The 26,516-nt window shown below is 44.7% G+C and overlaps 1 protein-coding gene across 1 annotated transcript; it reads right to left on the bottom strand.

Annotated features, from left to right (window-relative positions):
* Positions 1 to 1,580: 1,580 nt before the first annotated feature.
* LOC146193917 (glutamine amidotransferase-like class 1 domain-containing protein 1) lies at positions 1,581 to 25,831 on the bottom strand. Its single transcript, XM_084602865.1, has 7 exons — positions 25,658 to 25,831; positions 24,997 to 25,073; positions 23,396 to 23,501; positions 18,852 to 18,959; positions 16,543 to 16,637; positions 13,682 to 13,775; positions 1,581 to 2,837 (listed from the first exon to the last, which is right to left on the bottom strand). The coding sequence occupies exons 1-7, from the start codon at positions 25,710 to 25,712 to the stop codon at positions 2,692 to 2,694; spliced, it is 681 nt and encodes a 226-aa protein (XP_084458991.1). The 5' UTR covers positions 25,713 to 25,831; the 3' UTR covers positions 1,581 to 2,691.
* Positions 25,832 to 26,516: the final 685 nt, after the last annotated feature.

A 26,516-nucleotide genomic window follows, 5' to 3' on the forward strand; every position in this document is an offset into this window, starting at 1 on the left:
ACACGTCTGGTTTTGTAACCGCATTCGGGATGTCGTAGGTTGGTCTGTCGCGACATCTCAGGCTGGTCGAAACCTACTTTCGGTCTGTTTTCCAGTTTTTGCTCTTTTAAAATACTTTTTGATATATTGAGTGTTTTTGTACCTGGAAAGAAAGAACTACAAGGATTGTGGTGCAGCTATGAATTCAAAACTCTGAAAAAAATATACCTGGAGTTGCCCTTCTGCACCTCAACACATCACGTGACCTGCGCAGCAGGCACAGTCAGAGGATGACGAGCAGAGAGGGTGCCGTGAGAGAAGTAAAAAATTAGTTGTGGTTTAACTCTGGTTAACCCTAGCTGAATTGTGATAGCAATGACGGAAGCTTCTTTCGTCTGCTACATTATTCCCCTATCATGCCCTATCAGTGTAAGGTGCTACATTATTGGGGACACTTAAGCTCATCCTTTAAGAGTATGACGCGAGAGCGTCCAGCCCACATATAAATGAGAAGGGTCTTCTTCAGCTTCATTTCTCTTCGCCTTTGTCTTTTTGTCTTCATTCTTTTCGGCTTCTCCTCTGTCTTCTTTCTCTTCAGCTTCTCCTTTGTCTTCTTCTCCTTCTTCGTCTACTTCGCGGCTGTTCAAGGTCAAACATGGCCTTTCCCGGGGCTACGCGACGGGCCGAAACCTGGCGTAGTATTACTATCGCAATAAAAAAGTACAAAATTGCATCACAACATGAAACACCGGTCATGTGGTAGCCCAAGCTACAGGAGGAAGCTAAAGCCCCTTAGAGGGATGTCATTATTCTTAATACCTGGGTTGTGTTTTACAATACTCCGTTCTTCCAACCCCTTGATGTCTCTCTCATCAGCACAACCATCATGTGTCGTAGTAAGGTAACAACTGGAAAAACTTTGCTGGAGCACACTAACATTTCGCCAGGACGAACATCATTTCTGTAGGCCATTTTTTTTTGTATACATTGAAAACAAGAAGCACATGGGCATGTATAGCACACTCCAAATCAATGCACTCCAACAAGTGTGTGCCATCTCTTGCATGCTTACATATGCTAACAGTGCAATGAATCTATACAATAAATGAAGTAACTCCAATGATGCACTTTCCTTTGTTTGCTGCTTGCACAGGGTGCAGTTCACTGCTGTTTGCATACCATGCATGTTTCTTTTGTTTCCAATCACTTAGTGCATTACTGTTTAATCTTTCTTGCAATACCTGATGAAGCAGTGCCTTCTGAAATGCATATCCTTTGCCACACCACTCGTCACACATTTTTAAAACCGACAAGCAATACAAACTATGTACCTATTTCATACTTACCAGTGTCTTATTTACAGCCTGCCTTTTCAACAGGACAATACTAGAGGAACCAAATGAATAATAGTTCCTGAATGTGGAAGGCTCAAAAAAGCCTTGCAGTATAATAGGTAAAAAAGGCAGAAAGAGTATTCTACCACTGTTACCAGTATCACTAGATCTGTGCTGTGGCTGGCTAGCCTTCACTACAGATGCACAGAGTAATAGCAGATATTAGAATACACAGGATTCTCGAAGAAGAAACCAGGTCACTCCCACCACAGTTTATAAACATTTAATACATTCATGTTATTTATGCAAGAGATGCAGTAAAACAGCATTTCACTTTCAATAGCCAAAGCCATCTTTCAGAGTGGCTGGGCTTACTTAATATGAGCTCATCAATTCATAGTCTCCAAGACCAAAACCATTTCTGCAGGTTTGCAGACCGTCTACCTTCACAAAAATCATTGAAAACCCGGCTGACTCCGCTGGCATATATAAATACTTGATTTGTCGCACCACTTAAAAACTGTCGGTTTTTCTCACAAGACGGTCAGCACAAGTAAGGCATGTGGTGCCCTTCTCTTTAATTCTCTCCTTTGATTTGCTCCAGGGCTAGAGAGGATGGGAGGGTGGGGGCAAGAAAGTTGCAGCAACTAAGTGTTATGCCTGTCAAAAAAGAAGTCAACACACACGTGGAAGGGATGGAGTGGTAAAAAAATATATTAGTGCACTTTGCATGTACAAATAGAGGGCAGCATGAGACTATGGGGGGGGCGTAATTCTACGAGATGCAGAGAATGACAGGAGGACATAAGTAGAAAGGAAGCACTTACTTCAGCCACAGAAAGAAGGAGGAGGAGACTGGAGGCCCATGAAGCTTTCCTGCAACTACCGTGGAAGAAGTGCGGTTGAATGGTTTTGCCCACCCTTGCTCAACACAAGCATCAATGATGCCTGAAATTATTAAACCTCTCTCAAAGTTGCATTAAATGCACCTCTCTGCTTACTCTGTACTTGTAATGTCCACTCATAGTATTCAGGAAACAAGAGATAAAATACCCTATAATGTTGCTTATTAACGGTGCGAGCGCACTGGGGAGCTCACAAATAAGCCTTCCCTTTCATCAATATTCCACCTGTAGCCTTTGTACAGGCAACACAAGCATACATGTGTGCCTTTCAGTAGACAACTTCTCTCACCTTAAACTTCGCAATCAGGCCAAAGATAAAGCCATGGCCCACGGAGAGAGGCAGCCCGATCATCCTTACAACCCAACTAGCCCTAGTGGGCCAACCCACACTTCCTTCCAGGCAACTGTACAGGGCTCACAGGAAGAAGCACAAGAGAGAGAGAGAAAGAGAGGGGCTGTTAACAAAGAGGCCCTCATTGATGGCGCTCCTTGCGTGTGGCCCCCTGCTTCTGGTTGCAGAGCAGCACCAAGTTCTGCACAGCCGTCAGGGTGGACTGCTCGTTCTGGCCAGTCACCAGGTGCCGGTCCACGACTACATGCACTTCGTCCGGGTCACTCGCTGCATAATGCCATAGCACGGTCAGGACAAACTCCCCAGCCTCAGAACAAGCAAAACTGGAATGAACTGAGGTCTCCGAAGCACTCGAGTCCAGTAGGCAACCAGCTTTGTTCTGTAACATGGGATTCTTAAAGCACGCACAAAATTTTAGTTATCTAACACAAGCTCGGCTCTTCGTTAGCCGAACACACAGCAACAGCTCACTTTGTTGCAAAATTACTCCCAATGCTAGAAGTGCTGTGTTTACCAGCCATTGCACTGTTGTAGGCAAACATGCTGGCTCAAAGGAGGTGGGCCGAAATGGCCTGCAGTATTTGTAAATAAATAAATAAAAAAACACATTTGCATCCCACTTCATACTCACAAATCAACAGGGTTAAGCTGGCAACAGCAACCATGAAAATGCGACACAGACACATGGTTGCACAGAAAGCATACAGTTCCAAACTTTGCCACAAGACTTAAGTCAGAAGAATGCATGTATACAGTCACCAAGGCTGCTTCTGAATATGTATAGTTTAAGAGCATATGTACGGCCTTAGCTGGTCATGTGATCACTCTGTCACAGCCAGCCTTCTGGTTTCAATGGCTGCCGGCACACGGCACCCAGCTGCAAGGAGCATTTGTGCTCTCAGTGTAAGCAATCAGCTGGCAGATGGGGCAAAAACTTGGTGCACAGTAGGTGCTGGTGCAGCAACGTGTTTCATTTACCCACTTAACCGTTCCGAGTGGCCGCATAGACTCAAACGCACCGACAAAGCCATCTCTGACCCTCATTTTTCTTAGAAATGAATTTCCTATCCAATGCTCTTTGTAGACCACAATCTGCTGTCAAACTGCATCAACTTTAAGGACAGTACTTCCTGAAAGCTTGGTTTTAAGTACTCAATCTTCTTCCCGAAAGGGTGAGTGTGAGCACAGATTAAAAATGTTTATCACTAAGCACTGTTGTGCACAATATTTAAAACAAAACATAAAAGCACATGTGATCTCCCAGCCATTGGCCAGACATTACTTCATCATCCATTCCATCAAAGGAAGAACTTATACACACTGCTCAAGGGCCGCATTGTGGGCTCAGCGGCGTTCGGCTGTGCTCTGATGAAAGTAAGAAAGAAGTTCGGCGCCTGCAGATGCAGCCAGCCAGAATAAACACAAAATGCTATAAAAATCCCAATACTCTAAACCCCCCCCCCCCCCCCTGCCTTTACGGATTAGTTGTGTAAAAGTGCATCAATAATTCGGTATATTTGACCAGTGTTTGCCCATGCCCAAAGAAAGCACGGTAACAGGCATGAGCCCATGACCTTCCCTCTCGTGACAATAAATTTAGCACGAATGCATAGACATTAATAATTAGCCACACCAAAATACTTTTCAATACCCTACAAAAATGAAATTTATGCAATATAATGGTACAATGCACAACCGCTGCGCAAACTTCCAAGGCCACCCTACACCACGCAACCCCACGGCTACTGCTGGCAGTGTAGGGTTTACAACACTTTTATTTTTATTACAACATGCCAAATATCTTTCCTCTCAGAAAGGAGAATGAGCTCGCAATGCACTTCGGGAAAAAATGGTGACCTGGGTCCGAACTTAAGCCTCATCAATGTTTCTGTGAGCAGACCAGAAGACACCCGTACAAAAACAGTGGCGCTCAGAGGTGATCTGACATTCGCACACAAGCTGCACAGCAGAGGTTTGCAATACGCACCTCTTCCAGCCAAGTCATGGCGTGTCCAACTCCTTTGCCTCCCCCACTCTCCCCACCAGGTAGTAGTGGCTACTGCCCCTGTCGCACTGTCAGCGTGATCACATCAAACGCTTTTTCTCATATTCTACTTCAGGTAACAGGGGTTAGAGTTAAGTTATTCAATTGATTTCTATAACATCTACTTCATATTTTGGTTTTCGTTCTGTACTGTCCTGTCGAGTCTTCACTAGGAAGCTGCAGTGAAAACTAACATTAAACAAAATCTGACTTTTTACGATTTCATTACAGTACCTGGATTTGACTGCATTTTTTCAGCAATAGACAATTGTGGCAAAAATACATTTTCTGATCAAGTGTGAAGAATGTTGCCCCTCCGCATTACCCAGATTTCATGTGACAGCTTATGGTACAGCTTATGGTACAGCTTATGGTACAGCTCATTCGGTCGAAAGGCTGCCACCAAGAGGAATATGCCAAGGGAAACTTTACCGAGACCTAATAGGCCATTGCCTAGACAGATGGTACCACTGCGCTCAGAGTCTGAAGGGGGTGCATGCTCTGCTGTTTTCACCAACAATGACTAGGGATAAATTAAAATACAAACAGAATTTTCTTTTTTTTTTTGCAAATTTGTCAAACTTGGCCTTAAAGGAGTATGCCACACTTCCCACAAATCAAAATTGGCTTTGCTTGCCAGAACCACTCGCATAGAAGTAAAATTTATTAGGTTTAACATCCCAACGTGACTCGGGCTGTGAGAAATGGTGTAGTGGAGGCTTCCCGGTAATTTTGACTACTACTTGGTGTTCTGTAACATGCACTGCCGTTGCACAGTACACAGGTGCCTTGCTTTTCGCCCCTATGGAAAAGTGGCCATTCGGCCCCGCGTTGTTGGGTTAAGCAGTCGAGCGCCCTGACCATTAAGCCACCATAGCACGGCTAAACCTGGGTGGTCATGTTAAGGTGACAACTCTCTGCAACAACAGTTTTTTTTTTTTTTTTGCAGTTCCATCAAATGCGTTAAACTGTGCAAACTACGGGAAGCGTTTGAAGCAGCACTGCTTAGTACATTCGAAACTGGTAAATTGTGGTCGTATAATATGTTCTGAAATGAGCCAAACATATGCGACATGAAAAACTGATAAGTGGCACTCATCAATTGCAGCTGCTTTCCTGCAAAGCCTAAATGCAAAGCGGCGAAGCATCAAAGAAAGCCAACGAGCCACATACCAGCCGCCCGTTCGCACGAAAACTACTTCATGAGGAGAAGTGCAGCGGCCTCTGCGGCCTCTTTGCCGTGCCTTAGGGATATAGGGGTTAATAACATTTGATAACTATTTGCGTGAATATGAAGCGGTTGGGCCTCGGCCACGCACACATGAAAAAAGCGCCGACTATAAGCCATCGTGACTGCTTCTCTACATAGCATTGATGAAAGGGGGCGAAGCATCCGAAAATGGCCGAGGAAGCGATTTCGGATTGTCATTGACTCCTACGAACGAACCGGATTTGTTAAATTTCTTCCCTGCTGAGGACAGTCGATGCAAATATAGACTAAATTCTGCGAGAGCAAAAAAAAAAAGAACTATGTGCACTGAATGTCTATAAATGCTAACCTACACTTTTATGCAGTGAAAGTCTCAATTTTAAATGCCTTTGTACCTCGTTCAGCAGTTAATTTTCAAAATTAGGCAGTTGGGATCATAAGTTTTCCCAGATAATACGCTTTTTCCCGCATTCTTTAAAAGACTATCAATGAGGTTTTACTGTGTATGTCAAGCTACCCACATAAAAAAAGCCAGTGACGAAAAAGTGCGAACTCTTCTCAATTTTTGTTTTATACATGTTATGTCGCATCAATACCGCTCTGCATGCAAACATGGACTGAACACTGAACACAAACTGCAAAACAAGAAGCTGATGCGCACAGTGACTTTATAGGTACTCACGCTCTGTCAGGAGCGAGTAAAGTGAAATCAATTGATACAATGCGTGTTTGTGTGTTGTGTGTTGTGTTGGGTTTTATGGCGCATAAGCAACTAAGGCTATCATGCGCCAAGAGCAAGGTTAATGTTAAATCTATAGTTTATTTAAAAAGTTTCCTTCTTCTAGGAAACTGAGAACAGATGCTAGGTTTACAAGTGCTCTTTCTCCTAAAAGCAAGGTGGGATGAAATGGGATGGTATGATTGTAAAATATAGTAAAATGTTTTCTCCGTAGTGCCTCAAGTTTTGAGCATGTAATTAGAATGTGGTTTACAGTGAGTATCTCGTCGCATTCTTCACAGGTCGGTTTGTTATGTTTCGTTAGCAGAAAGTTATGTGTAAGATGAGTATGTCCAATACGAAGACGGCATACTATCACTTCCATAAAACGTTGTTGATGTGTGCTCGATTTCCATTCTCCTAGTACAGGCTTTATGAGACGCAACTTATTATTTTCTTGGTTGTGCCATCTGGACTGCCATTTATTCATCTGTTTATGTTTTATTAATTTCAAGCAATCACTATGTGGTATGTTTGCTTTCTGAATCAATTTGTTGTGGGCAAATGCAGCACATTTGTCTGCTCTTTCATTGCCGTCAATGCCTACGTGACTAGGGACCCAACAGAACACTATGTTATGTCCTTGTGTTGTGATCATTTTTACATTATGTATTATGTCACCGATTAGAGGCATGGCAGCATTTCTGTGATTTAAAGCCATCAGTACACTCAACGAATCGGTGTAGATGACACTGTTACAAATGCCTTCATTCACTATTTTTTCTACAGCTGTCAGGATAGCACAGGATTCAGCTGTAAAGATTGATGCGCACTGAGGAAGCCTAATTATTTGTTCCCAGTTCTCTTCAACTACGGCACAGCCAACATAAGTAGAAGTTTTTGATCCATCTGTATAAAACTCTGTATAATTACTGTACTTTTCTTTTATTGTGCGAAATTCTTGTATTATATGCTCTTTAGGAGTTTGGCTTTTGTTGAAGCGTGTTAGAGTGAGATCACAGACATTTGGAAGTTTGTACCATGGGGGTAGGGGCCTGTTTTTTGGTGCAGTGTCGGGCAAGGTGTCCAGAATTTCTAGCTCACTGCAAATGTCTTCGAAACGCATTATCAGTGGCCTCGTTGCTTGTGGTTTATTTGTGAAAATTACTCGTGAGCGGCATGTTGAGACTATTGGATAGCAGAGGTGTTTTTTCTGTGATCTTATTCTAAGGACATAAGCACATGTGAGTGAAGCCCTTCTATCTTTCAGCGGAGGCTCGTTCGTCTCTGCATACAGACTATCAACAGGGGATGTTCTGTAAGCGCCACAAGAAAGGCGTAAACCTAGGTTATGTACCGGGTCCAATTTCCTTAAATATGATGGTCTAGCTGACCCGTAGACTATGGACCCGTAGTCCAAGCTAGACCGCACAACAGATCGATATATATGTAGAAGACACGCCCTATCAGACCCCCAACGTTTCCGAGAGAGAACCTTCAGTATGTTTAGAGATTTTATGGCTTTCCTCTTTAGGATGTTTATGTGAGGCAGGAATGTTAGTTTTCTGTCGAACGTTACACCCAAAAATTTATGTTCGCTCTTTACTGGCAACTCAATCCCATTTAGGTGTAGCTTGGGATTGATCTGTATACCTCGTTTCAGCAAGAACATTACTGCCACTGTTTTCTGTGGGGAAAATTTGAACCCATTTTTAAAAGCCCATGAGTCTAGTTTATTTAGTGTTAATTGTACTTGTCTTTCACAAATTGATATGTTTGAGGATGTGCAGGCTATTTGAAGGTCGTCGACATACAGCGAGAACATAATGGATTTTGGGATTACCTTGCTAATCGAATTCATTTTTACAATAAACAAAGTTGTACTTAAAATGCACCCCTGAGGTACCCCATTCTCTTGAATAAAGTTCCTCGAGAAGGTGGTACCGAGACGTACTTGAAATGAACGACCTGATAGAAAGTCCTTCAGAACATTTAGCATCCGGCCTCGGATGCCCAATTCTGCTATATCGCGTAGGATCCCGAACCTCCAAGTCGTGTCGTATGCCTTTTCCATGTCAAAGAAAACGGCCAGGCAATTTTGTTTATGTATGAACGCTTCCCTGACAGTATTTTCAAGACGCACTAAGTGGTCGGTCGTTGCGCACCCTTTTTTAAAACCACACTGATGAACATTAAGAAGTTTGTGAGATTCTAGGATGAAAGTTAGTCTGATGTTTAAAACACTTTCAAAACATTTTGCTAAACAGCTGGTCAGAGCTATGGATCTGTAACTGCCCGCTGAGGTCGGCGGCTTTCCTGGTTTCAGAAACGGAACAATAACAGCTTGTTTCCAAGCCTCTGGGAGTTTACCCAGAGTCCAAATTCTGTTAAAGAATTTCACAAGTGCCTCTACAGAGGATTCAGATAAATGAGCCAGCATTTCGTAATGAATTTCGTCAGGGCCAGGCGCAGTCTGTTTTCCAGCAGCAAGGACGTTCTTTACTTCTTGGAGTGTAATAAAACTATTATATGATTCATTTCTGCCACCACTTGTTGTGAGTTTTTGTTTCTCAGCTATGTTTTTGTATTTTAAGAATGTTTCTGTGTAGTGTGACGAACTTGAAACGTGTGTGAAATGTTCGCCTAGTATATTGGCCTGTTCTTCTATGCTAGTCTGAATACCAGGGGCTGTGAGGATGGGAATTGTAAACGGGGAAAAGTTTCCACTGAGTTTACGAACTTGTTCCCACATTTTCTTAGACGTCATTGAGCTATTTATTGACGTGACATACTTCTGCCAGGATTCTTTTTCAGAGTTGCGACGGACGTATCGAGCTTTAGCTTTGGCCTTTTTAAAAGCTGTAAGATTTTCGTGTGTAGGGTACCTTCGGAAAAACCCCATGCTTTATTTTGTCGCTTTTTGGCCTCCTTACATTCCCGAGACCACCACGTCTTGTGTTTTTGTCGCACCACACCTAAGGACTGTGGAATGGTGAGATGAGCGGCAGTGATAATGCAAGTCGTGAACAACTCATTTAGTCTGTCGACACTAAGGGCATCTGAGAAAACTGCTCCTAGATTCGCCTCTACTTTAAAAAGCTCCCAATCTGCTAAGTGAAGTTTCCACCGTTTCGGTTTGGTCGGCATGACTGATGGTGAGGATGATAAGCTGATTATTGCTGGCAGGTGGTCGCTACTATACGGGTTGTTCAGAACATCCCATTTAAAATCATTAAAAAGGGAAGGTGAACTAAAAGCCAAATCTAAAAAACTCATTTTTCCTGACCTTGGTGAACAGTACGTGGGCTTACAGGAGTTCAATAAGCAAATGTCTGAACTAAGAATAAAATCCTCGATAAGCTGTCCACGTGTATCACTTTTTTCACTTCCCCACAAAGGAGAGTGTGCATTAAAATCTCCTACTACTAGGTAGGGCTCTGGTAGTTGGCAAAAAAGGTTTTCTAGATCATGGAGTGTTATTTTAAGATTTGGTTCAAGATAGACAGAACACACAGTAAGAGTTTTAAAGGCAATTATTGTGGCTGCTACAGCTTCTAAGGGAGTGTTTAATTTCAGTTCTTGAGCTGGAACTCCACCTTGCAATATGATGGCCGCACCACCCGAAAGCCTGCTTGCTTGCTCTCGATCTCGGCGGAAGACTTGATATTTTTTCAGTATATTCGAGTGCATGCAACCTAAATTTGTTTCCTGTACGCACAGTGCAACTGGCGAGACTGTATCTAGAATGTCTTTTATGTCATTAATATTCTTTAGAAGTCCTCTACAGTTCCACTGTACCAGGAATGCCATCTTATTTTGTTGAAAGCTTAGAAATTAAGTTAGGTTTTTTCCAGGGCCCGTGATTCGGGCCTTGTCTGTTTTGGTTCTTTCCAAGGAGCTCTGCCGTCTCTGTGACGAAGACGGCAAAGAGCTGTCCTGGCCTATGTCCATTACCTCGTCTGAGGTGCTGGACGAACGTGCCAGAGGCACGTGTTCTTTCTTTTTAGACCTTGCCTCGTGGGCGGAGGTCTTGTGGCCCGCCGACCCTGAGGGACGCGTAGCCTGTTTTGGGGGTGGTGGAGGAGCGGGAGCCGCTTCAACCGGGGCAGGGGATGGCACTACCTCAGCCTCGTTTGAGGTCTGGGTAGGTGCCGAAGGCCGTTGTGGTGCCCCGCCCTGTCGCACCACATCGGCGAGATTTGGTTTCGCTGTGAACTGAAATGCGTTCTTGGTTTTGTTGTACTGAGTACGTGCCTCTTTGTATGTGATGTTCTTTGTTGTTTTTAGTGTTATGATCTGCTTTTCTTCTTTCCATTTTTGGCAGGATCGAGAGTATGCGGGGTGATCCCCCTCACAGTTTGCACAGCGTGGGTTTGCGGTGCAGTTATCAGAGTTGTGGTCGTTCGCAGCACATTTCGCACAAGTTCTGCGGCCACGGCAACTTTGCGAACCATGGCCGTATTTCTGGCAGTTGAAGCATCTCCTCGGATTTGGGATGTACGGTCGGACGTTTATTTTGATGTATCCGACTTCAATTGACTCTGGGAGGGTGCAGCTATTGAAAGTCAGAACCAGATGTTTTGTAGGGATCTCCTTGTTATCCTTTCGGATTTTTATTCTGTGAACTGCTATGACGTTTTGGTCTGCTAGTCCTTCTGCCATTTCATCTTCAGTGAGAGCAATGAAGTCTATCTCAGATATTACTCCTTTTACAATGTTCAAGGATCGGTGGGGAGTGATGACGACAGGGATGTCCCCAAGCGACACAATGTTTTTCAGGTTGGAGGACTGGCACTTGGTTTGTACTTCTAGCAAGAGGTCACCATTTGCAAGTTTTGATACTTTATATCCAGGGCCCAGGTCTTTAGTGAGACACTTTGACACTATGAAAGGGGAGATTTTTCGAGCGGGTTTTTCAAGCTCCTCGCTATGTATGACATGGAACTTTGGGAAAGTCTCTTTTGTTTTCACAAAGAAATGGCTTGTAGCATCGGTCCGCCCTCGCTTGTTTGGAGGGCGATCATTTGTTTGGGAGAAAGAATCCATGAAAGGGTTTGTGTTTTCGGTAGTTGTGCCTGCCACCCACCATGGAGCCCAACGAGGGGACGGGACAGGAACTTGCAAGAAGTCCTGCCCACGCCAGCAGTACACCGCTACTATAACCAAATATGGGCAACTCAGGGTAGCTACTCCACACAAGGTTAACCCTCGCCGCCAAGAAAAAAGGAAAAACAAGAAGTGAGGAGGAGACAGGACAGTGCTGAGAAAAGAGATAGGAAAGTGAAAGATGAAGTGGAGGACAGGAAAAGGCGACTGCCGATTTCCCCCGGGTGGGTCAGCCCGAAGGTGCCGTCTATGGGAAGCGTGGGCCAAAGTGGTGTGTTGCCTCCACCGAGGGGCCTTAAGGGTCCAAACACTCGGCATCGGCTCAACCACCAGGATCCCCTTTTCCCCAGACACGACGATGCCACGCACGGCTAAGCGTGGGTGCTCGGGGTCCGTGGTGTCGCACAAAACACACAAACACCTGCTTTAACAGGTGCCCCCTGCGGGGATTGATACAATGCCGATTAATACATTTTTTCCTCATAATATATATATATATATATATATATATATATATATATATATATATATATATATATATATATATATATATATATATATATATATATATGTATATATATATATATATATATATATATTTTTTTTTTTTTTTTTTCGTTCCGGGGTGACGCCTTGCAGAATTAATGCATTAACAATTTTTTATACATCTAATAATATAGTATTCTCACATGGGGTTGGACAGTACGAAGGAGGGGAGGAGCGAAGGGGTGGGGGGAATTGCTACAGTAAGGGTAATGGTCCTGGCCAAGATTTGATCAGTATTATAGTAATGAATCCCTCCTGTTGTTGAGAATTTACTTTTTCCTTCATGCTTTCCTAGTGTGTCCTTTAGCTGGGGGCCTTCACCGAAATCCTCAGTCTGCCAACAAAATAGTGCGTACAGATAGCACTTCTGTGCTTTGATCTGCAACATGCCTATAAACAAGCATGGAATGTAGAATGGAAAGTAGATACATACAGATTAATGTATGGAATGCAGACACTACATAACCAACTGCCTGGGATACTGTACGAATTACAGAACAATCAAATCTCCCTTCAAAAAAATATCTGAAATTTTATGACATGATGCTTGCTTGCTTAGCATTGTCTGCTTGTTTACTTGCCTTGTGCTAAATATTTTGCTTATTATTCGCTCACTTCATTTTTTAATCAACTTTTGTGTGCTTTTTGATCTTTTTATAGATTTTTTTTATTTGTTGTGTGGCTGATTTTGATGTTGTATGCAGTTTACCTTTTTTTTATGGGTTTATTTATATGCTATCACTGCTTATTAGTCTAGCATTAGACTTTTTTTTCTTTTTCTTTTTTTTGTGGCCTTCTGTTTTAGCAGCGCTGTGAAATGACCAGTGCATGAGGGGGGCTTGCGGTCTCGTCAAGCTGTTTTCATGACAGCTTTTACTGCAGGCTTCTAGAATCCTGTGTGTGCTTGATGCAAACAAACATTATCATTTTTTATTATTATTATCTTTTTAGGAGACCTGTAAGATGGCCCTCTCGGTGAAGCTGGCAGAGTGCAAAGTTTAAACTATGTTCGTTCATCTGAGATTCAACTCATTTCAGTAAGTTTCAGAAAAGCTTGCTTCTGGACACTAAGAAAGAAAAAGCCTAGAACAAGCTGACAGGCTATTGCTAATAAAATAACTTCTGCGCCAAGTGCTTTTCCTTCAGTGATGTTTTGGGACCTGATTTTGGGTAATGCGATTTTCGGAGAATATTTTTTCCTGCGAGAATTATATCAATGAGATTTCACTGTACCATAAAGTGATTCTTAGTAAAACAGATGAGGTCGGCAACGTGCAAAACGTCCACGGAAAGCCGCAGCAGCAGGCAAGGCTGCAGCCTCTATACGCACAAAAGATACCCAGTTGTCTCCTCATAAAGGCGCAATTTCATGGTAGCTGCTCCCAGAAATAAAGATGGGCTCATCACAGCCAGCCCCTTGAGTGAACGTAGCAAGAAGCAAAATTTACAGCTATTCCAGTGGATCAAAGGCTGGTACTAGTACTCACAGCTGTACAATGCTCCTCGATCCTTGATGACATCCTCAGGGATGACCGGAAGGTTGGCGAAGTCGGGGCTCCGGGCGAGCTCAAACACAGAGACCTGCACACAAGCGTCCACACACACTAACTGCAGCCACTGCTCCACACACCTAGCCACTGTAGCAGTGTATGCTACTGCCACCGACTCAGCCCTCAGTTTCACCTTTTCCCTCATTCCATTCCCAAACCATTGATTCTAGACTAGAAGAGAGCAGTGAAGAGCACACACCTCTTATAAAAATTTTGAGCCAGTTTGACTAATGGTTGAGGTGTCCCAGCAGTGACCACGCATACACCTAATATTCCAGGTTCTGCACAATATTGGTGCAGGTAATGGTAAAGTGTGTTTTCTAACAGCTTGACCATTACCTGAGGACTGCTGTGAAAGAAATATGCAGCACTACTGTAAAAAAACACTGAGTGATGCTAAACGTCCCCCCTTCATGTCTGCTTTCCTGCAATGTTAATACTTATATTACCAAGAAGAGTATGCACTTGTTCATTTATTTTTACCCAAAGCTTTTCGCCATACCTACTGTTAGTCAAATACTTCCTCACCATGACGGGCACCCAGAAAAGGGACTTATATATGTGACCGTCAGTCGGGCGCACAAAAACGCGTATGTGCACATTGCCTCGGAACAGTATAGATTTCCCTGTGTTAGCTCCAACTCTCTTCATGCTCGAGCAGAAGAGTACGTGCTGCCTGTGTCGTACTTTCCCTACTCAAAGTCACCCCTACTACGTCCAAAGTATAGAACTTCCTTTTTATATCCGTATATTCTTTTTCCCTGGCAATGTGATCCCCAGAAGAACCGAAGTTTGGGGCGTTCGTGACTGTTGTTTTTGTTGTGCGTTATGTTTTTCAAACCTAAGATGGCAGCCATGCAGTGCTAAAGTGTGGTGTGACTATGTGAGCCTTCCTCAGTGAGTGAACTACTTTGTGCACTCTAAGTGTGTGTTTTGTTTCGGACTCCGACCTTGCGCACAAGGCGTCGTCGACAAAGATTTAAAAAGTAGCCACCGAGGCTCCAAAGTTAGTCCGCTCAGTTCGCTCCCGAAGAAGGAAACCCGAGCTGCCGCGTACCCCCGAGGGGGGGGGGGGGGGGAAGGGTATCCGAGTCGCCGCCACCGGAAGGACCGTCGCCTTCGAGTGCTGCCCGTCTGTGTCGTCAAAGTGATGGACTGCCACCGCGTTCCCCGGTCAATTGTATGTTCGGCACTGCTTTGAACTTTTTTGCCCTTGCTGCTGCTTGAATTGTTACTTCCATCCCGGAAAAGCATGAACCTGTATACGTAATTCGAAGTACTATTTAATTAGATTGTTTCTTCACTCATGTCATTGCCTTTTAGAATGCTAATTGCTGCCCTCCAAATGTTTTGTGTATTCCTCGTTCTGAGCCTATAAGCATCTTCTTATTGTCGTTTCAAGTCAACGCGTCTTCGTCTCATTCTCCATGTTTGCTTACCAGCTACGCCGGGCATCGAACGACCACCCCCCTTTTTGTCATGTCTCAGTGATGACCTCCGGTGATTACCGAGCGCATGACAAACTGGCGTCCGCGAACAGGACGTTCAAAGCAAAGGGAACGTGGCAAACGGAGAGAGAGACGTGCTGATTCTTGAGGTGTGCCTCTGTAGAGTGAAGGAGTGTTGTGCGTGAACGGGATTTTTTGTGGCGAGCTTCTATTTGAATTGTTGAAAGTGTTTCCGTAGATAGAAGCATGGATTTTGAAAAGTTGATCACGATGGGTAGCCAGCTCGGCTTGAGTGGCATTGAGCTTAGGAAACGGGTAGAGGATAAGCAGCGTGAGGAACGAGCGTTCGCTAGACAGACAGCGGAGGAAGAGCGTTCAGCCGCAAAGGAAGCTGACAAACATCAGATTGAGATTATGCGCATGAGACTACAGTGCCAGCCACTGGAAAAGGAGACCAGAGAAAAGGAAGGAAGCCGAGAAAAGGATGAACTAAAGCTAAACGCGAGTAAACTCCTTATCCCATTTGATAAAAAAAAAGGATGATTTAGAAGCGTACATAAGACGTTTTGAAAGCCTTGCGAAAAGCCAGAGTGGCCAGACAGCCAGCGGTCGGCTGTTCTGGCTACTTGTTTGGGTGGGGAAGCACTCAGTGTTTATGGACATTTGCCACCGGGGGATGCAACTGACTACACCACAGTTAAAACGGCCCTATTGAAGAGATTTCGCTTCATGGCGAATGGCTTCAGAGACAAATTCAATTCCGGAAAACCGGCAGATGAAACCACAGCTAAGTTCTCAGCGAGTCTCAGCCATTATTTTGATCGCTGTATCTAGCTGTCAGGTACGAAAACGCAATTCAAAGACCTGCGAGAGCTCCTGACCAGGGAAAAGTTTCTGCATGGATGTCATTCCCACATGGTGCTGTACCTGAATGAAAGAAAGGCGAAATAGCTGGAAGATATGCTGGATTTAGCTGACCAGTTTTTAGAGGCTCAGGGAAGTCTAAATCTCGCCAAATCAAAGAAAGACAGCCGAGACGATACCGGGAGGCCCGAGGCAGACGATAAAAGATGAAGTCATAGGTCAGCTGCCTAATGTTATCTTTGCAACAACACTGGGCATCAGGCTTCACAATGCCAGACTCATGCTACTAACAACTACAGCCCCACCTGCTTCAAGTGTGGGCGAAAGGGTCACAAGGCGGACACGTGCCGTGCAGGGCCAAACGATAGGACACAGGCATTGTGTGTATACTCGCCCGCCCAGGAAGCCTCCATGAAGCCCCAAGTTTTCTAAAAGCAATTTAAGGAAAAGCAAAAAAGGGACACACCACAGTACAACATTACTTACAGCAGTCAAGGTGCATCGGCGGAAGCTCCACACATCGGAGTCTTCCATTGCGGAGAAGAGACCGGCCACCCCCATGCCAATGGCACAGATCGGTTCTGGGTGGAAGGCAATAAAATCTTAGAAATTAATCTGCAACAGGTGGCACAGAAACACTCCTACTATCAGAAAGTCAACCCAGAAAAGCAATGCCGTTTTACACATATAAGCAGGCGACTGATAAAAAGTAAGAAAATATAGATATTCGTTGCAAGCAATGATACAAGACATTTTCATGCCAGCTGTCATAGAAAACTATTCCAAGAACAATATACTCATCTCTAAATGTTTGTGAATGATTGTCAAGGACAGAAAATGGCAAATGGCCTGACCTACCACAATTACATTTATGTAAAGCCACTGTTACATTGGTGGGTCAAAACTGCAATTAATTATAAACATGAAAAGTTTAATTTTACACGAAGCACATTACTACTATGTTACAGTATTCAGTATGACCGCATTAGTTTGCTATTTTCAGAGGTTAGGCCCAATGTGCAATGCACGCAGCAATGCTCACAAGCTGAAGACTGTGTAATAGTCTGTGTGCAGAATTATATACGGGCTACATGGCTTCAAAGAAGAAAGGAAAGGCCACAAAACGAGACTAGATAGGATAACTTCATCAGTATCATCATCATCAGTCAGACTATGTCAAATGCAAGGCGAAGGCCTCTCCCACCTTCCTCCAATTAACTTGGTCCTGTGCTAGCTGCATCTACTTGACCCCTGCGAACTTCGGAACCTCACCTGCTCACCTAACTTTATGCCGCCCTCTGCTATGCTTACCTTCTCTTGGAATCCGATTGGTTACTCTTAGAGACCATCAGTTATCCTCTCTTCGCACTACATGCCCTGCCCATTTCTTCTTCTTGATTTCCAATAGAATGTCAGTAACTTGAGTTATTTCTCTGACCCACTCCACACGCTTCCCATTTCTTAACGTTACACCTACCATTATCCATTCCATGGCCCTCTGCGTTGCCCTCAACTCAAGTAGAACCTTCTTCGTTAGCCTCCATGTTTCAGCCCCATAGGTTGGTACCGGTACGATGCAACCAGTATACACTTTCTGCTTGAGTGATACCGGTAAGCTGCTAGTAATAATGCTTGAGTACCTTTCAAATGCGAAAGAGGATAACAAGCACTTTCAAATATTTTAAAATTGTAAAGACTATAGCTCGATTCTTCATTTCTAATTTGTACAGAGTAAAATACATAGACAGCGAGGGCTTTCTATTTAGCCAACTATTCGAAAGGAAAGTGACATCATCATGGAATGAATAAGGAAAATTGTGCACACTTTTCTGTGTCTCTACACAAGAGATGGTGTGCTTTAACATTCTCATGGAAGTGGTCATGCCAAATACACATACAGTATGTGACAATCAATGTCACATTACGAGCTTTATTATCGTGCACGAAAAGATGTGTGAGTTTGGTAGGTTGCACGAGGTCGAAGATCTCAAAGCTACGTGTGGCCTGCGAGAAATGGCGCAGTGGAGGGCTATGGTTTGATTCTGACCATCTGGGGTTCCCTGATTCGCACAGCCATTTCTGCACTCTGCCACAACTGCCATTTCTGGGCCCATGGCCCTCTGGCCGAATAGTTTATAGTTACACAATGTATTGATAATTTGATATGCAATATGTGGCAACAGGTAAGCTCTGTATAACATAGCGCAAGTATGGTAAACCGCAATTTTTGCGACAACCTGCCGGCCAATGGCACAGTGGAAGTGCGCCCCTTGCCGGGTGTTGCAAAGCCTAGCACGTGCACCACACCTTCAATGACCAGTGCTTGGGAGCCATCCACTGCCTAACGTGAGAGATTTAATTTTGTTATGAACATAATAACATCTAGTTGAACTCAAATTGCAGGTGGTTAAGCTACAGCATATTAGAAGAACTGCTACTTAAACAGGTGCGGTGTGCCATTTGATATAATGAATATTCTACTCAACTGTAATTCGATTAACATGATAAGCACTTTTGCATGGAATTTTCAAGTGGATGTTTAAAGTATTTGGTGTAAACAGTAATTATATGGAGTGAACTATCCTTATTCGCATCACCATGCAAAGGTTCTGAATGCGTGTATCTGCTTTCATTCCACTCTAGACAGATTGCCATTGCAAATTGCCTGTTTGTACCTCTGTCAAATGAACAATGTGTGCGTAGAATGACTTCTATATGTAGTCTTGTTTGGTTGCATGTAGCGTTTTGAAAAGCATTTGAGCGCAAATGCTCACTCCAGGAGCCCGGGAACTCACTCTTCTCCTGTATGAAGTGCCTGAGAATCTGGCCCAGGTCCTTGTTCTCGCACAGGTCATGGACAGCGCCCGGGCAATGGGGTAGGATCAGGCACGAGTACCGGTTGGCTGCACACAAAACAAAGCACGTTTTCAACACTGGGCGAAAAACACCGCCAATCAACCTGAGCACTGTAATAGTTGATGAATTTATATTAGACTGAACTTTGTTACTACAACTTTGAACTTTAGGGGATTCGAATAAAAGTGAAGAAATCACACGCGGACAAAAACTCTTTAACGGTAACAAAAATACTGGATATATTCAGCAAAGTTTACACGCGTCTTTCTCCGACGAAGGGTGCGTTCCACACTCTCTCGTCCCCTCTTCTCTCCGCCAGTCGTTCCCAGCAGAACTCGCACCCCGCACGTGCGCACAGCCTCCTCGTCGCCGGCCCAGGCCCCTCCTTCTCTTCAGCGGGGTGCCACGCCGACCCTTGTTCCCAATCGCGCGTTCCCCGGTCGTTCCGGGAAAGTGGACCATGCCTATACCTAGGAACGCGCTGACTTTTGCTGGCTGCTCTTTCGGGAGCAAGAGCTCGGTATTTCTTCTCTTTATAAATTCTTTACAAGCACGTTGTGACATTTGTGACCCACTCAGGCCCAACATGAACTCGGCAACACTTTGGCGAAAAGCATTCCACCTGCCTGCACTTTGTAACGGGAGTTTAATAAGCAAAGTGACAAAAAGTAAATATGCACTTCACTTGTGTAGCACATATTTAGGAATCATCTATTTGGGACCGGACAGTTCATACATCATGACAGCATCACATATCTATTGTATCTATTGTATCCCGCACAAGTTTCGGTTTCGCTTTTCATACAACCAGTGCTATCATCATCAGCACTTTTCTCTCTCTTCTCTCGAACACACACTCCCACACTCTCTGTCGTAGATAAACAGTCTACCCTGAGCTGCCGTCAGCGCCTGTTCATCCCCTCAGCGCGGACGCCGGACACCACAGAATGGCGATGAGGACTCAAGCATAGTTTTCTGTTCCGAGAGCTGTGCTTCAACTGTACTTTCGGAATCATGTCGGGCGGATCATTCCCGCCTATGCCAGGCAAACCTGCAGTACCTTGGCAACAATGGAAGCTGGTCTTCCTGAACTTCCTAGAAGTGGTCAGAGGTGACGAGCTACAGCCCAAGAGTCGCAAGGCAATACTTCTGAACTCCCTCGGAGTCAAAGGCGAACTTGTGTACCACAGCCTCGGCGCAACAAGGAGCACCGCAGATCCTTGGGCAAGTGTCACGCCAAGTGCTGACGAGGAACCTTTCAATGCCATTGTCACAACACTGGATGCTCGCTTCGCAACAGCAACAAACGACCTGGTAGAACATCCCCGGTTCCGTCAGCACAAGCAACTACCTAGTGAGAATTTTCAAGCCTATGCAAACGGTCTACAAGAACTTTCCGCTACGTGCAATTTCGGAACTGCAACTGACAACATGATCCGTGACCAACTACTTGAGGGAACAACATTAATCAATGGTAGAGTATCCTTTACAAAAACCGGCTTGATCCTTTGGTTGACTGAAGTCTAAAGTTGTCATGATTCTATTAGCGGTTACCTTAGTAAATACCTTGTACGTAACAGAAGCTGATTGGTCTATTTTCATGCCTTTTGCGTGCCCTTTCTTATGAATTAGTAAAATGTTTGCGTTCAATTATTCTAGTACCCTCGATGTCGCCAGGCACTTTATTTATTTTCTCCGTCCTTCAACAAATCTGTAATTACCTGATCCTCCCCAGCTGCTTTTCCCCCTTTTCATAGCTTCTAAGCTTTCCTAACCTCTTCCTGTGTTACTGGCGAAAAACAATGTGCCCATGCGTTAAATATGACTTGCAACACCCAGTAGCATGGCTGCAAAGCTCCCAAGAAGTGCTGTGGCACTGACAAGCGAAGCGCTTGAGCATGCAAGGTGAAAGATTTTACTCTTCCAGGCTACAACCGTCTCCCCTGCATCATCTGCCCTTGGCAGTACCAAAGTGCTCGATAAAGTCAATGCATTATCGCATCCCTGGTGCCTGTGTGTCGGTGTCTGTGAGACAATGCAAGGCACATGACGGAATTGATCTCGTTTATTATCTCCAATGCTTATCAGGCCCGCACCTTGCGTATGTGACAAAGTTTCAGGAATTGTAGCTTGCGTTTCAACCGCAGCATGATTTCCGCACACAATAAAGCCTCCATGCGGTAATGTCTTTAAACTCTCCGGTTGCGCTGAGCAGACAAACTGGGCGATGCAGATGACTGCCAGAGCAGTGGAATCCTTTCCAATTCAAGCCCTCCGCTTGTCTACACCACCGTGCTTCTGGAAAGCACTGCGGTCAGGTGCTCGCTGGTTGCAAGTTACATTGAGCGTGATAGCGGATGACGTGGCACAGTAGCGCATGCAGTTCGAACTGAGCACCACAGTCATTGCGTCATCAGTGAACGTGACTTTTTCCGCAGAGCGCCCATCTTCAGTTTTCTGTATAACAAAGCAGGATGTTTTCCCATGCTAGAAAGGTTTAGGAAACGAGTTTTCTCCATTTCAAAAAGTGTTGTGGCATCGTCTTGCCCAGGACTTCAAAGTCCCCGCAGGCACTTAACAGCTAACTGGGTTATTTAACAAGTCTTAGTTATGTAGGTATGCCATCACGAAGAGTTTGTTCCTGAATCTTTGCTTTTCCCCTCAAGCTCCCGATGTTTAGGAATTTTTTACGACTGCTGATAAAATGCACGGCACACCACAACGCGTACATTTTCAGCAATTCATGCATGACTGCTCAACAGTGTCCTACTGTCACATGGACACAGCCTGCACGCAACCGCATTCTAAGAGGTAGTCATGTGGCAACCAATCGAAATGTCCTTTGCAAGTGAGATCGGAAGCCAGCATTAGTTCCGAGGTCAACCCTAATAGCCTTGGATAGTGGTTTGTTGCATTGACGTCGCAGCTGAGTTCACGTTAGCACCCTGGGTAAACAGCAGTAAACGACTTATGCTCAGAGCGCTGGAGTGTCTCGATGCAGAGAAAGAGAGAGAGAAGAAAAAGAAGCTTGAATAGCTCTGAGGAGGATTTGACATTCAGCTTCCCTCCAGCGGCCACAGCTGGAGAACATGGCCAGTCAACCAACTCGACTTGATCAACCAAGTCGTCGCTGTACAGTGAAATCTGCCACTGCTCCGGTGTGAGATTGCTGTGATTTGCTGATGGTCCAATGTTGTGTGGCATAGTGTTAGTCTGTCCCCACACAAAGGACATGTGTCTCGGTATGTGGTCAAGGGTGGATATTATGTAAACGGTCATGGGGCGTCGGGGTAAGGCCAGCGTGAAAAGTGCAGCGAGGGACGGTAACGACATGAGTGGTGTCAAGCGTGACTTAATTACGTTCCGATCAATCAGCATATCATGTTGTACCTGTCAAGTTAAACTGCCTCCGACACCAAAGAAATGGGAAACGTGGACTTAACAACCATCGCTATAGAGGAACGATATCTTGTTAGGTTAACACTCTGCTAATGCAGAACCATAAATTACAAAAGTACCCTAGCCAGAATTCTTGCCAAAAAGTACAACTACTTATACGCTTGAACCGAGACGAATGAGTTTAAGCAATTTGTGCTTTTACAAGAGGAAATAGAGCAAGTTGATATCCATGATATTGGCATATGGTTGTAACTCTGGACGAGTCAATATCCTGCAGCTAGCACGACTGCCTCGATGTCACTGTGACAATTGAGAAAATTTTGTTCCTGGATGGTACATTATTCAGCAACTCATCTTTGCCATCAGCGCCGCAAGATATTATTATTCACCTTGGCCGAGGGCTCTAATAATGCTATGACCAGACGCAAAGCAAAAGGCAGCCAAATAGTATGAGGCGGCCCCAACTAAGAAATGTCAAGCATGCATAATGGGCTTCTGCCACACAATATGTGCATATTCCACTGCTGTTCCCCATCACTGAAAAAAAAAAAAAACAAAAAAAAACAACCTTTTCACATCACTGCTGGCATCCAATACCTTGAAGGGTCACCATTGAGGTGAATGGGCAGAAATGGGAGACATGGGTTTTGCCCTAGCGATGTCTCCCATTTCTGTCAAATGTTTAAAGTCACAAGTGTATAAGAACTGAATGCCCTACCCATCTGGCACTTCCATATAAAACCTCGGGCTGTGAAGTGGGCACTAACTTACCACTGGGAAACTATACTTCGTCTCACAAAATGTTTGCAGCACTGCGAAAGGCAGAGGCGTCCCGGTCCAATCAAGATCACATGTACTACAATAGGCAATTGTGCTCCTACGCGCCTCTCGCCCCCCAAATTGATGAGGGCAACAATAGGAGCACAATTATCGATTATAGTGCGCAGGGGCAAGGGGCACTGACCCTGAATGGGCCAAGGCTCCCCTGCCTTTCGCAGTGCTGCAAACATCTTGTGAGATGAAGTATATGCACTGGTCTTACAAGCCTAAGCTTCAAAACAAACAAGACAAGTTTCCAGCTTACGGTCTACTGTGTGAAGCCCAATGGGTATTGCAAAGACTTTCATCCGAAAGTCATTCAGCCAACGTCGACTCTGGTCATCTTGGTTCACAAACTCCAACGGCCGCCCCTGCAATAAAGGTGGAGCTGCTTTTAACATTAATGCTGAGTTTTGCTACCCATTACGTGAAATGTGACAAGAGGCCAGTAATTAAATCAAACAAAGCATTAATGCACACTAGCAAAAACAATAATGTTTTTTTGCCCAGAATACCAGACCAGACAGAAAAAAAAATAAAAAGTGCTGCAAAGAAACACTTTCTGCAAATAAAAGAAGTGGAGCAGTCCTGAGTCAGAAGCAACAGTGGCACTGTATCAGATAATGCTGCAAATGCTTGTGATAACTGTGAACCAGATGTAGGGCTTTGGCTGGTGCTGAAATACCAGGGCCTCATATTCAGAGTTCACATTGTGTTCAAAAGTGTTACTTCTGCCCTCATGTAAAACCATATGATCGGTGTAAATGCCGGAACCGGATGTCACTTTGTGCACCACAACTTCCAGCTCCAGCATTTCCACCAATAAGATGAGGGCAAAAACGACACTTCTGAAAACAATGCCAACTCTGAATGCAGGCCCAGGACACAACCACCTTTGCAACATGTTTTGCTGTCACAATCCATCAAAAATGGGATTTGAGGTTTAATACCCCAAAGTTGTTAATAGGCTTTATAGTTAAGGGTCAATCAGTCGCCCAAAGAATGCGAGCAAAATCCCTCAGAGAGCAGCTGGCTGCCTTTTCTAGTGATCCTTACTCATGCTACGACATGAACAAGTGTATGTGTTTTGTTGTTGAGAAAATTTCTAAGAAACTCCCTGTCACTTTTTTAAGTAGCTCTGAATGCAGAGACAAATTTGTATGATTATCAATCATCGCATACATGCACATCCAGGGCGCAAAACAATATGTTGTTGTTTTTTTTTTTCGCCTTTTTACATCAAAGGTACAGAAGGTTTACATGAGAGGCTAATCATTGAGCACTAGCTAGATTTGTGGCAATTTGATATGCCAATAGTAAGTGCCATTAAATGTCCATATGGTTCTTGACGAAAAATGCCACGATCCAAAGAAAATTTCGGGTTAAATGGAACACCCTGGTGCAAAAGGTGCTTGAATGGAATTATGCACTAAACGTTGCTCATAAAGAATAAAAGTGGAATAAAAGTGCATGCAAATTACGCCAAGGCTTCTTAGGAAAACAGCACTCACATTTGCATGCTAGGAAATCAAAGCATTGCTTGCTGTTTTGCTACGGGTGATTTTAACTACCAGCGAATGCAAATACAAAGTGTACTGCACGTTCACATATATTCGAGACAAAATCACGTATACATAAATGCATCCATTGATTCTCGTCCCTGCAGGGATTTACGAGGCGACATTTTTTTTTTTTATCAAATGTCATGAATGTTAATGTTTTTAATTCCGTATGAGCCCATATAAGTTGCACACAAAATGTGATTCGAAGCGCTCAGTTGCATTATAAACATCACCGGCATCACTAAGGTGAATAACAAAAATCACCTCCCTAAATGACTTATCAGCAGCTTGCTCAAAAACTCACCCCTGGCGTGGCTATTTGAACCGTGAACGTGCTGTGAAGAAGCGTGAAGGTTTGTATGAACGACGGAGCTGAGTTTCCTGTGAAGACGGACAGAGGAACATACCGTGAACACGCACTGCCACACACTGTCAACAGCAGCACAGACAGCATACATCCAAACTGCAAGATGCACGCCGTCGAACACTACTGGGATGATATATTACTACTGCAAGCAGTGAGGCAACGAAACTAGCAGCTGGCTCTATCATCTCGATACGCGGCAAAGTTCGCGTGCATCACATGCGAAAGTGCGCGTCCTACGACGCCGATCCCAGATGCGCGACCGCGCATCAGTAGGAAGTGGGACAAGGGACCCGAGTTCATGCAGAGTTCATTGCAGACGCCCAAAGCTCAAAGCGACGCCTGTGCCTTCACTGGCCGTCACGCTCGTGGGGCATATCGACATGACGCGGTGCTTTCGCAAAGGTTTCAGACCGCATCTCTGGCTGCCATGGGAAGCTAAGGCAAAACGTGAGAAGTCGTCTGCGCTCTTAGGCCTAGGCAGGGAAGCTCACTCCCCCTCAACGCATCGTCGTCTGCCCCCCTCAAGTAGGCCGCGTACCGCCGTCCACGTCAGGACGAAAAAAGCGGTCGGATCGCGGCCACGGGCGGCCGCACTCACCATCCTTGGAGCCGCTCAAGACGATGAGGCAGCTTAAACGTGGTGCTGTGGACATGGTTCAGGCAAAGTCATAGTATTTCGCGAGTCAACAGCAACATGCGCGCCGCAAAAACCGCAAAGCGCGGCTCCCTTGAGTAGCGGCGGGTTCAATGCACTCACAGGGTTGACGGCAGAGCCAACGGCAGCGGCGGTGGCGCAAAAGTAGCCGCTATCAAAACGAGGTAAAATGCAATGCGACAAAAAGCGCGAAAAAGCGGCGTCCATTCGGAATCTTTACGAACGGCGAAAATCCTATTGATGTAGTGACAAAGATTCCGAATGGACGCCGCTTTTTCGCGCTTTTCGTCGCATTGCATTTTTAGCCTTTAATATTTGGGTTTTTTTGCACAAGTTACGGTTACAATACATTTCCTGCAATGCTCGCTGAAAACAGTTACGTTAAAAGCGCGCTGGCGCCAAGTGCGTTTCCTCCACCGTGTTACCTTGCTTCACTGGCCACCAGTGAGAGCGTGAAACTTTACAATGTAGCAGTGTCACTGCAAACTTTTTTTTTTTTTTTTTTTTTTTTGTCGCATTGGCTCACGGACGGAGCAAAAGCCATCAATGCCTCCACGTGAGCGCACGGCTGCGTCAATGGCTGATCATAACTGCACAATAAGGTCGCGCTACCGGCGTTGCGGTTTCCAACACGCCGTTTCATTCCGTTATGTGTGGTCAAAGGGCGCGCGAAATCTCGCCGGCAACGTGACACCTCCACCACCTATAACAGAACGCGAGGATTGGATGCATAGGTGGCCGGTAGTTTTCCACTCGTTACGAAACGGAAGTGCGAGCGGCGGCTCGTCCCAATCTAAAGAAA

This window comes from Amblyomma maculatum, chromosome 4 (assembly GCF_055883805.1).
Source record: "Amblyomma maculatum isolate TAMU_Amacu chromosome 4, ASM5588380v1, whole genome shotgun sequence".
Classification (NCBI taxonomy): Eukaryota; Metazoa; Arthropoda; class Arachnida; order Ixodida; family Ixodidae; genus Amblyomma; species Amblyomma maculatum.